Here is a 10547-nt window from a genome sequence, read left to right on the forward strand (position 1 = left end):
GCGGTGCCGGTGGAGAGTGCGGGCAGCGGGGCGATGCGCGGGCGGGCGGCGGCGGGCGCACATGGCCAGGTGAGCCGGGCCGGGCCTGGCCGCGGGGCCGGGGTTGCCTCGGGCGCGCTGCTGAACTGTGGTCTGTGCCCGCAGGATCGGCGTTTCCTGCCCGTCGTGGCGTTCGGCGGGACCATGCCCGTGTCCGTGCCCGGCACCGCGGCAGCGCCCGGTGGCGCTGGGGCTGGCTGTCACCGTGGTGCTGCTGTTGCTGCTGCTGCTGGCCACCACCACCCCTCGCGGCCTGGCCGTGCCGGGCCGCTCCGCTCGGCGCGATGAGAGGTGAGCGGGGACGGGGCTGCCGGTGGCACGGGGCGCGCCGTTGCGCGCGGTGCTGAGATAGCCTGTGTCGTGTCCGCCCCTCCCCGGTTCCCAGGTACCTGGCGCGGGCGGAGGAGCTGACGGCCACCGACACCGAGGACTCGGCCCTTAATTACGGGGTGGTGGTGGACTGCGGGAGCAGCGGGTCCCGGGTCTTTGTGTACTTCTGGCCCCCGCACAACGGGAACCCGCACGACCTGCTGGACATCAGGCAGATGAGGGACCGCAACAGCCGCCCCGTCGTCAAGAAGATTAAACCAGGTCAGTGCCGCTGCTCCTGGTCCCCTTGTGTGGGATGGGCACCAACCGCTGCCCAGCTAATGGCACCTTCTTCCTGGGCAGGCATCTCTGTGGCGGCAGCAGCGGCCCCTGAGCAAGCTACGCCCTACCTGCGGCCTCTGCTTCAGTTCGCGGCAGCCCACGTCCCGGCTCGGAAGCACAAGGAGACTCCGCTTTACATCCTTTGCACAGCAGGCATGCGGCTGCTGCCTGAGGGGTGAGAACTTGTCCCTTGTTGGGGGAGCCAGGCACCCACTGGGGTGCCTCAGCCATGAGAAGGGGGAAGACTGCTACCCTGTTCTGAGCCTACTGGGAGAACTGGGAATCCTGGGCAGGGATGTGAGAAAGGAAAAAGTGTGCTTCGAGCACACTGAGAGGTAGCTGAGAGGAGACACGTTTTACTGAAGTTTCAAAGGAGTCAATCTAGCTTCTCATTCACAAAGTGTGTTGGGGGCAGCAGCAGGGCTCAAGGGGCCGAGTGGGGGGTGTGTTGTTGCAGGATTCCCACCATCTACTGCATTCCTGCCAAGGAGCATCTCTGGTGAATGTCCCTCTCCTGTGCCCTTGCAGGCAGCAAGCTGCAATCCTGGAGGACTTGGTGAGAAATGTGCCCCAAGAATTTGATTTCCTCTTCTCCAAATCACATGCAGAAGTGATCTCAGGGAAACAGGAAGGTAGGAGCTGCCGCAAAGCACTGCTTGGTTCCCTTTAGTATATTGCTAAATGACGCTTTCTGTGTCATGCAGGTGTGTATGCTTGGATTGGCATCAACTTTGTCCTGGGACGGTTTGATCATGATGACGGTGAGTCTGGCTGCTTGTAAGAGCAGCTGGGAGGCTCTGAGCAGAGTCCTGCTGGGGCAAGCTCCAGCAGCAAGCTCTGGAGCAGTCAGCATTTGCCCCTCTGGCCAGGCAGTGCGCCTGATCCCCTAAGCCATGTGTGTGAAACCCTCCTGGACCTGGGACCCAGAGGGGCACGTGCCCCAGTCACAGGAACAACTTCCTCTAAGGGGGCACCTGCATTATTTTGCGTGAAGAGCCAGGGAGAGAAGGTTTGTAGCGTTCCTGTAGTGGCTTCCAGTGGTGGATGCTTTGAGGGAACCTACAAAGCCAGGGGGTGGCCAGTCCCAAGTGCCAGGACCTGCTGCCCTGCAGGTGATCCTTGGGAGCTGCTTGCAGGGGTGGAGGAGCCCCATGAGGCCACAGTGGGGATTATTAGTGGAAGGGAGGAGATGCTGCCGCAGGCCCTTGCTGACACATTGCTGTGGCTTTCAGAAGAGGATGCGGTGGTCACTGTAGCGCTGGGGGACAAGGGAGAGTCCCTGGTTCGGAAACGAACAGTTGGGATCCTAGACATGGGGGGTGCCTCCCTGCAGATTGCCTATGAAGTGCCTGACTCCAGAGCCTTCTCCTCCCCGCAGCAGGTGTGTATGTGTCCTTGAGATCAGCCCTTACCTTCCCTGAGCCGCTGCTGACCATAGACCTCTCTGTGTCCCCAGGAAGAGGCTGCTAAGAGTCTGCTGGCAGAATTCAACCTGGGCTGTGATGTGCAGCACACCGGCCATGTGTATCGTGTCTACGTCAACACCTTCCTGGGCTTTGGGGGCAATTTTGCCCGGCAGCGCTATGAGGATCTTGTGCTGAACCAGACCTATGTACATAACCGGTACTGCTGCCTCACCTAGCGGTGTCCCTGCTGGGGCATTGCAAAATGGGGTGCTGCTTCCTTCATGACGCCCTCCCTGTCGCATTGTCTCAGGAGCTGCCCATGTCAGTACCAGCTCCCATAGCCACATGGGCAACAGCTGTGAGGTTGGCACAGGGTGCATGGGCTTGGCAGGTGTTATCGGTGCCGCAGCTCCCTGCCTTCCTCCTCCTCCTTTCGCAGCAGGCTGCAGGGAGTCTCCTCTGGTGTCTTTCAGCTTTTCCTGCTCTGACTTTCCCTCCTTCTCCAGCACCGATTCACTCAGCACATCTTTCCATTGCATCCTTGCCTTGAGCTCTCTCTCGTGTCTCTCCTTCCCTCCGTGAAGCTGTCGCCAGAGGCAGAGAGGCTTAGTGCCCAGGTACTCCTGTGCCAGGAGCAAACTCTGCCTCCAGATCCCCGGGGGGTGTGCAGGGGTCTGGATCCCTGTGAGCTGGGAGGGATGGGATGTACCTTGTTGCATTCCGCAGGTGCTCAGAGCTTATGGCTGCAGGGCAGTGTGACAGATCAGGCAAGTTTGGCCTTGTCAGGAAGTGGCAGGGTGGGTGCCAGCATTGTGGGACACAAGGGGACATGGCATTGTTTGGTGTGGAGGGCATCTGGATGTAGGACAGCACTAAACTAGGCTTTTGGGGGGTGGTATAGGACCCCCCTGTGCAATTACCTTTCTTTCCTGGCTTGTTTTCCAGCCTGCACAGCCAGCAGATGGGGCTGAGCCCTGAGATGCCTTTCCTGGACCCCTGCCTGCCCATGGGGCTGGAGGATACAGTGGTGAGGGGTGGACAAACCCTGTTTGTGCGGGGACGAGGGGACTGGCCAGCCTGTGCGGAGGTGCTGCAGCCCCTCCTGGCTGGGACCAACAGCAGCCAGGCTTCCCTGGTGGGGGCCTACAAAGCACCCATTGACTTTGGCAACAGCGAGTTTTATGGCTTCTCTGAGTTCTTCTACTGCACGGAGGATGTGCTGCGCCTGGGGGGCCACTACAGTGCCCCCACCTTCACCTCTGCTGCCCAGGTGGGTGCTATGCCAGCCCTGGGCTGGGCAGGAGTGGGGTGTGTTTTCTGCTCTGAGCCCCAACTTCTCCTTCCCGCAGGAATACTGCAGCCAGCGATGGGAGGTGCTGACCCGGCGCTTCCGTGGTGGCCTCTACTCTGCTCATGCTGACCAGCACCGGCTGAAGTAAGTGGCTTTGGGGGAGTGCCGTGGCTGGGCCTCCTGTGGGGCCTTTGCTGGAATAAGGAACCAGGGTAGGGGTGGTAATGTCTGGCTGATGACCCTGCTGCCCCTGCAGGTATCAGTGCTTCAAATCAGCCTGGATGTATCAAGTCCTTCACCAGGGCTTCAGCTTCCCCCTGGATTACCCAAGCTTGCGCACAGCCCAGCTGGTGTATGACCGGGAGGTGCAGTGGACACTGGGAGCCATCCTCTACAAGACACGGTTTCTGCCACTCAGGTACCATTGGCTTGCTGATGGCATTGCTCAGGGAAGGGTGGTTGAAGAGAGGCAGGAGTTACCACACCAGGCGAGGGCTCTGCCACCCCTGGCAAGGGGGAGTGGTGGCACAGACCCTGGTAGTACCCCATGGCATCCCAGGCCAGTCCTGACATTTTTCTCCACAGGGATCTCCGTCAGGAGAGCATCCGGCAAGCACACACCTCCTGGCTGCGCCTCTCTTTTGTCTACAACCACTATCTCTTCTTTGCCTGCATCCTGGTTGTGGCACTGGCCATAGTCCTCTACCTCCTGCGGCTGCGCCGCATCCACCACCGGCAGCTGCGCTTGGCTCAGCTCAACCTGCTCTGGCTGGACAAGGTGGTGGTGCCGCTGGGCCAGGGGAATGGGCCATGACAACGGTGGTACCCTCTGTTCAGTTGCACCAGCAGAACCAGGACTGGTTCACAGCCTGGACTCCAAGGGCTTGGACTCCTTCTTAAAGATCATCTCAACTCTGCACTCTGTCATCTCCGTATCAGAACCAGAGGCTATGGGCTCCTGAGGCAGCTATGGACAGTGGAGCCTGGCTCTCTGCATTGCTCCAGATGTAATCTTTGCATTCCTTGGCCTCTGGCCTTTGCCTTGCTACGTGGTGTAGAGCAAAGTCCTCTGCTGCCAGCGGGCTCAAGGCTGCGGCCCTGGCAGGTCCCTCAGATAAACAGGACACTATCACCAAGGTGGCCAACCCAGGGCTGTGGCCTGAAGCACTGGGGCACCCCGTGACTCAAACAGGGGGTTGCAGAGCAACCTGGTGCAGTGCTGTAGCTCATCATGGGGGTGGCCCTTCTGCAGTGCCTGACAAGTCCATGGGCTGGAGAACAGCAGTGGCCAGCAAAGCTACTGCAGGATGCAGGTGAGCCAAGAGTTCCACTGGGCTGTTCTGCTCTGCCCAGCCTGGCCCCTCTCAGAGCATCCCTTAAGAGCTGTCCTGCTCTTTGCCATGTTTCCCTCTCGTAGGACAATCGCCCATGGTCCCAGGCTCCTGAGGACTTGGGGACTGGTCCCTAAAGCACCACCAGAGTAGCTGCTTTTCTGTACATTCCCTCCTGGGCGCATCTGCCCCGTGGTGTCCCCCACGTTAATCAGGCACAAACCAGGACCCGGGGTTCCACATTCGTGCAGGCTGGCCCTGCCCCTGGGGGAACCACCTCACTCCAGCCTAGCTGTGCACAGGCACAAGCCTTCCTCTCCTGGGGCTGGAGCCCAGCAGTGAACCAATGAAGTTTTTGTCACTTTTTACTTGAACTCAGCTGCTGCCACTTCTGTAGCAATAAACAAACCCCTTGAGCCATTGAGATGGGTCTTGTCTTTTAGTAGCAACAGCTCCTAGCTGATGCCATGATGGGACCAACATGTCTGCATAGCACTGTTTCATGATGTAATTATACAGTTGCTTTCTTGCCTGCGTTCTCTAACTCCAGCAGTTCAGCTAGCTCAGCTCCAAAAGCTCCCAAGCAAAGGAAGCACTGATCCAACCTTAAAATCATAGAATAATTAGGGTTGGAAAGGACCTTAATATCATCTAGTTCCAACCCCCCTGCCGTGGGCAGGGACACCTTATGCTAAATCATATCACCCAAGGCCTTGTCCAACCTGGTCTTGAACACTGCCAGGGATGGAGCATTCACAACCTCCCTGGGCAACCCATTCCAGTGCCTCACCACCCTAACAGGAAAGAATTTCCTCCTTATATCCAATCTAAACTTCCCCTGTTTAAGTTTTAACCCTTTACCCCTTGTCCTATCACTACAGTCCCTAATGAAGAGTCCCTCCCCAGCATCCCTATAGCCCCCTTCAGATACTGGAAGGCTGCTATGAGGTCTCCATGCAGCCTTCTCTTCTCCAGGCTGAACAGCCCCAACTTTCTCAGCCTGTCTTCATACGGGAGGTGCTCCAGTCCCCTGATCATCCTCATGGCCCTTCTCTGGACTTGTTCCAACAGTTCCATGTCCTTTTGATGTTGAGGACACCAGAACTGCACACAACACTCCAGGTGAGGTCTCACAAGAGCAGAGTAGAGGGGCAGGATCACCTCCTTCGACCTGCTGGTCATGCTCCTTTTGATGCAGCCCAGGATACGGTTGGCTTTCTGGGCTGCGAGCGCGCACTGAAGCTGGCTCATGCTCATTTTCTCATCAACCAACACCCCCAAGTCCTTCTCCTCAGGGCTGCTCTGAATCTCTTCTCTGCCCAACCTGTAGCTGTGCCTGGGATTGCTCTGACCCAGGTGTAGGACCTTGCACTTGGCATGGTTAAACTTCATGAGGTTGACATCAGCCCACCTCACAAGCGTGTCGAGGTCCCTCTGGATGGCATTCCTTCCCTCCAGTGTATCAACCGAACCACACAGCTTGGTGTCATTGGCAAACTTGCTGAGGGCGCACTCAATCCCACTGTCCATGTCAGTGACAAAGATGTTAAACAAGACTGGTCCCAACACCGATCCCTGAGGGACGCCACTCGTTACTGGTCTCCAGCTGGACATTGAGCCATTGACCACAACTCTTTGCGTGCAGCCATCCAGCCAGTTCTTTATCCACCGAGTGGTCCATCTATCAAATTGATGTGTCTCCAATTTAGAGACAAGGATGTTGTGTGGGACAGTGTTGAACGCTTTACACAAGTCCAGGATGTCCATGGTAGACATCAACTGCTCTACCCCTGTCCGTCAGTTCTGTAGCCCCATCATAGAAGGCCACCAGATTGGTCAGGCAGGATTTCCCCTTAGTGAAGCCATGCTGGCTGTCACCAAGCACCTTGTTGTTTTTCATGTGCCTTAGCATGCCTTCCAGGAGAATCTGCTTCAAGATTTTGCCAGGCACAGAGGTGAGACTGACTGGTCTGTAATTCCCTGGGTCATCCATTTTCCCCTTCTTGAAAATGGGGGTTATATTTCCCTTTTTCCAGTCGTCGGGAACTTCACCTGACTGCCATGATTTTTCAAATATGATGGCCAGCAGCTTTGCAACTTCATTCACCAGCTCCTTCAGGACCCATGGATGGATTTAATCAGGACCCATGGACTTGTGCACGCTCAGATTTTTAAGATGGTCTCGAACCAGATCCTCTCCTACAGTGGGCGCAAGTTCTTCATTCTCACAGACCCTGTGTCTGCCTTCCAAGACTTGGGTGGTTTGGTCAGAGTCTTTGCCAGTGAAGACCGAGGCAAAGAAGTCATTCAGAACCTCAGCCTTCTCCAAATCCTGTGTAGCCAGTTCTCCCGAGAGCTTCATGAGGGTGCCTACATTCTCCCTAGTCTGTTTTTTATTTGCTATGTACTTGTAGAATCCCTTCCTGTTATCTTTAATACCTCTAGCTAAGTTTAATTCTAACTGGGCCTTGGCTTTCCTAACCTGGTCCCTAGCTTCCCGGACAACATCCCTGTACTCTTCCCAGGCCACCTGTCCTTGCTTCCACTTATTATAAGCCTCTTTTTTCATTTGAATTTTCCTCAGGAGCTCCTTATCCATCCAAGGAGGTCTCCTGGCCCTCCTGCTGCACTTCCTTCTGGTTGGGATGCAACACTCCTGAGCCTGTAGCAGGTGATCCTTCAGTATCAACCAAGAGTCTTGGGCCCCTCTGCCCTCTAGGGCTGTATCCCATGGAACCTTACTAAGCAGGTTCCTGAAGAGGCCAGAGTCTGCTCTTTTGAAGTCCAGGGCACTGAGCTTGCTGCACGCTCTTCTCACTGTCCTGAGGATCTCAAATTCGAGCATCTCATGATCGCTGCATCCAAGGCTGCCCTGGAGCGTCACATTTCCAACGAGCCCTTCCCTGTTGGTGAGCACGAGGTCAAGCATGGCACCTCTCCTTGTCGGCTCCTCTATTACTTGCAGAAGGAAGTTGTCTTGTACACAATTGAGGAACCTCCTGGATTGCTTGTGCCGGGCCGTACCGTCCTTCCAACATATGTCAGGGTGGTGAAGTCACCCATGAGAACAAGGGCCTGTGAGCGTGAGGCTTTTCCTGTGTGTCTATGGAGTGCTTCATCCGCAGGTTCTCCTTGATCAGGCGGTCTGTAACAGACCCCCATAGTAATGTCTCCCATAGCTATATTCCCTTTAACCCTGACCCACAAACTCTCTGTTAACTGCTCACCTGTCCCCAGACAGTTCCATACTCTCCAGCCTATCCCTAACATAAAGGGCAACTCCCCCTCCCCGCCTGCCAGGCCTGTCTTTTCTAAAGAGCCTGTAACCTTCCATTCCAACACTCCAGTCATAGGAGCCATCCCACCATGTTTCTGTGATGCCTATTATATCATACCCCTGTAGACGTGCACACATCTCTAATTCCTCTTGTTTGTTCCCCATGCTACAGGCATTTGTATAGAGGCATCTGAGCCGAGCTCCAACTGAACCCGGCTCATTGGCTGGAGAAACCTTAACTGTTGTGATCCTTGGAGACAGCATCCTCTGCTGCCTTCCTCTAAACGGAAAAGCCTGGACACTTGGAGCCTCTGGAAGAGGCTTTTTACCTTATTCCCTACCCCAGCTGGGAAGCAGGCCACTAAGCTCTCCAGCTGCTGCACAGCTGTGGGGATGGCCCCAGCACAGGCACATACCACAGGTGAGCCTGGGCAGGTACCCAGTTCTCCTTCTAGCACATGCTGTTGCCTGTGTGTGACCCTGGTCCCACAGGACCACTGCACAGGTGGCATGAAGGAGAAAACTTTCCATGCACTGGTGTGCTTCCAACCTCCAGCCCAACAGCCAATGATCCTTGTTCTCATGGCGCAAGAGCACGGTTAGGGAGGAAGTCTGAATAAAGCCAAGACTGTTTCTCAGTCTCAACACAGCAAGTGACTGCCTCCAGCATCACTTACTAGGAAAAAGATTTATTTCCACAACACAAATTTAACAAATACAGACAAATAAATACAGATAAATTACCTCATAAATAAAGGGTAATCTAAAGCACATTGCCCTACTTGGTTCTTCTCAGAGCCTGGACACAGGTTGGGGTGGTGATGACACCTAGACGCTATACTGCAGCTCCCTCGCTGCTGAGATGGGAGGGGACACAGCACCCCTTTAATCCCCTGCAGCAGGCTGCTAAGCAAGGGAACCCCCCACCTTGCACCCAGCACCTCCCTCATCACACCCAAGGGGGCTGACATGCTCTTCCAGGATCAGCCTTCCCTTCTCCAACCCAGAATTGAAGCAAGGACCACCCCCACCACAGGGGCACAGGGGACTGACCAGGCAACAGAGGATGCAATGGGCTCTTCCCTGCTCATGCAGAGGAGCAGCCGGTGCCTGAAATGAGCAGGGATATGGCAACTAGTTGAGTAGTTTGACTAAGAGCAGGGGTTTCCATTGGGGGGCTAGGGCTGAGTGCACGGGAGGGAGCAGGGCAAGTACCGCAGGGACAGGATCTGCTGGCACTACACACAGATCCCTCTCAGGACAGTGCTCAGTCTTAGTGACTGCAGCACTGGGCCAGCTGAGGGGATCTCTCCCTGGCAGTGTGGCTGCTCCCAGGGCCGGGCTGACTAGACCCTCATCCCAGAGTGCTGCATCCTGTGCTCAGGGCCTGGTCCAGGTTGCAGTGCTCAGGGAGCGCTGGGGCACTGGGTCCAGCTTCTGTCCAGCTTCTGTCCCAGGACCTCGGGGGGGGGGGGGTGCCTGGTACAGGAGGCTGAAACAGCAGCAAGAGCTGGGGGAGGGAGAAAAGAGAAGTTAGCACCAAACTGCATCCATGAGGGAGCTCCCACAAATCTAGGGCACCACAAGCTCAGGGGGAAGTGGTCAGTTTGCTCAGCAACACCACACGGACACCAACTCACCACTGCCACAATGCACACAAGCCAGAATATCTCCCACCCACCAAGGGCCAGGCTGAACTCCCCAGCCAGACACTAGCAGGCAAGTGGGGACACCTCAGCCACCCTGGCCCTCTGTGCACTCACAATGATTTGGGTAGGGGGGTCTCTGTTCAGGCACCGGCTCCTGGGGACTGCTCACTCCCAGAGGAAGCGCACGTACCAGATGGTCTCGTTCTTCAGCTGCGGCCCGAAAAGGGGGTTGGCCTGGGCCAGGATCGCAATCAGCCAGCTGCAATGGGACCCAACCTGCCGTCAGCCCCGGCAGCACATCCCAGGATTCCGGCAGGGTGCAGCCTCAAGGGGCCGGCAGAGAAGCTGCTGCCCCGGGAGGGAGGCAGGCCGCACGCCAAGGGCTGTCCCCACTCATCCACGAGCAGGAGGCTAAGCAGCAATCACTGGGCCGGTGAAACAGGGGGAGATAGGCGCCCTGTCCGCAGTACTTACAATAGGTAGCAGCACACGGCGGTGGTGACCAGCATCGTGATGATCACCCTGCGGAGACACCGGCGTTAGGAGCAGGAGGCCCGGTCCCGCAACCGCCACCCCCGGTATCCCTCCTCACTCACCCGCGGTTCGGCCCCTTGGGCACGAACCAGGGGGCGGCGATGCCCACGAGGCCCCAGAAGGCGGAGAAGAGAACAAGCGGCAGCGCAAAGCTGTGCGCCGTCATGGCCGCTCCGCGCCCACCGACCGACCGACCGACCGACCGCCGCCGCACCGGATGCCGCTCTGCCCCCAGCCGCACGCGGCTGCCAATCCGCGGGCGGAGCGGGGCGCGCTGGCGCCACCGCCGCCTCCCATTGGCGGATACGCGGAGCCAGGCGCACGCCGGACCAAAGCCAGGGGGCGCCAAAGGGAGCCCGCCCCTCCCCG

At 57.2% G+C, this 10547-nt stretch overlaps 2 protein-coding genes across 2 annotated transcripts; one reads left to right on the forward strand and one right to left on the reverse strand.

The window, feature by feature from the left end:
- Positions 1-6: 6 nt before the first annotated feature.
- Positions 7-4810, forward strand: ENTPD7 (ectonucleoside triphosphate diphosphohydrolase 7). Its single transcript, XM_057402243.1, has 12 exons — positions 7-69; positions 145-330; positions 425-630; positions 712-865; positions 1219-1322; positions 1395-1451; positions 1923-2071; positions 2147-2313; positions 3042-3366; positions 3446-3531; positions 3644-3805; positions 3973-4810. Exons 1-12 carry the CDS (start codon positions 62-64, stop codon positions 4199-4201), a joined length of 1833 nt encoding a protein of 610 aa, XP_057258226.1. The 5' UTR covers positions 7-61; the 3' UTR covers positions 4202-4810.
- A 4955-nt stretch (positions 4811-9765) lies between these two features.
- Positions 9766-10414, reverse strand: LOC130595476 (V-type proton ATPase subunit e 2). Its single transcript, XM_057402238.1, has 3 exons — positions 10241-10414; positions 10119-10166; positions 9766-9903 (listed from the first exon to the last, which is right to left on the reverse strand). Exons 1-3 carry the CDS (start codon positions 10342-10344, stop codon positions 9810-9812), a joined length of 246 nt encoding a protein of 81 aa, XP_057258221.1. The 5' UTR covers positions 10345-10414; the 3' UTR covers positions 9766-9809.
- Positions 10415-10547: the final 133 nt, after the last annotated feature.

This window comes from Pezoporus wallicus, unplaced genomic scaffold, assembly GCF_028554395.1.
Source record: "Pezoporus wallicus isolate ANWC-B61680 ecotype Strahan unplaced genomic scaffold, APGP_CSIRO_Pwel_v1 contig_6787, whole genome shotgun sequence".
Lineage (NCBI taxonomy): Eukaryota > Metazoa > Chordata > Aves > Psittaciformes > Psittacidae > Pezoporus > Pezoporus wallicus.

Excerpts from the sequence above, each read along its gene's own strand:
- LOC130595476 (XM_057402238.1), bottom strand. The coding sequence starts at position 10,344 with ATGACGGCGCACAGCTTTGCGCTGCCGCTTGTTCTCTTCTCCGCCTTC. Across the intron at positions 10,167-10,240 it reads CCCAAGGGGCCGAACCGCGG|GGTGATCATCACGATGCTGG; the intron begins GTGAGTGAGGAG and ends GTGTCTCCGCAG. Across the intron at positions 9,904-10,118 it reads GCCGTGTGCTGCTACCTATT|CTGGCTGATTGCGATCCTGG; the intron begins GTAAGTACTGCG and ends GTCCCATTGCAG.
- ENTPD7 (XM_057402243.1), top strand. Across the intron at positions 1,452-1,922 it reads ACGGTTTGATCATGATGACG|AAGAGGATGCGGTGGTCACT; the intron begins GTGAGTCTGGCT and ends TGTGGCTTTCAG. Across the intron at positions 3,532-3,643 it reads GCTGACCAGCACCGGCTGAA|GTATCAGTGCTTCAAATCAG; the intron begins GTAAGTGGCTTT and ends CTGCCCCTGCAG.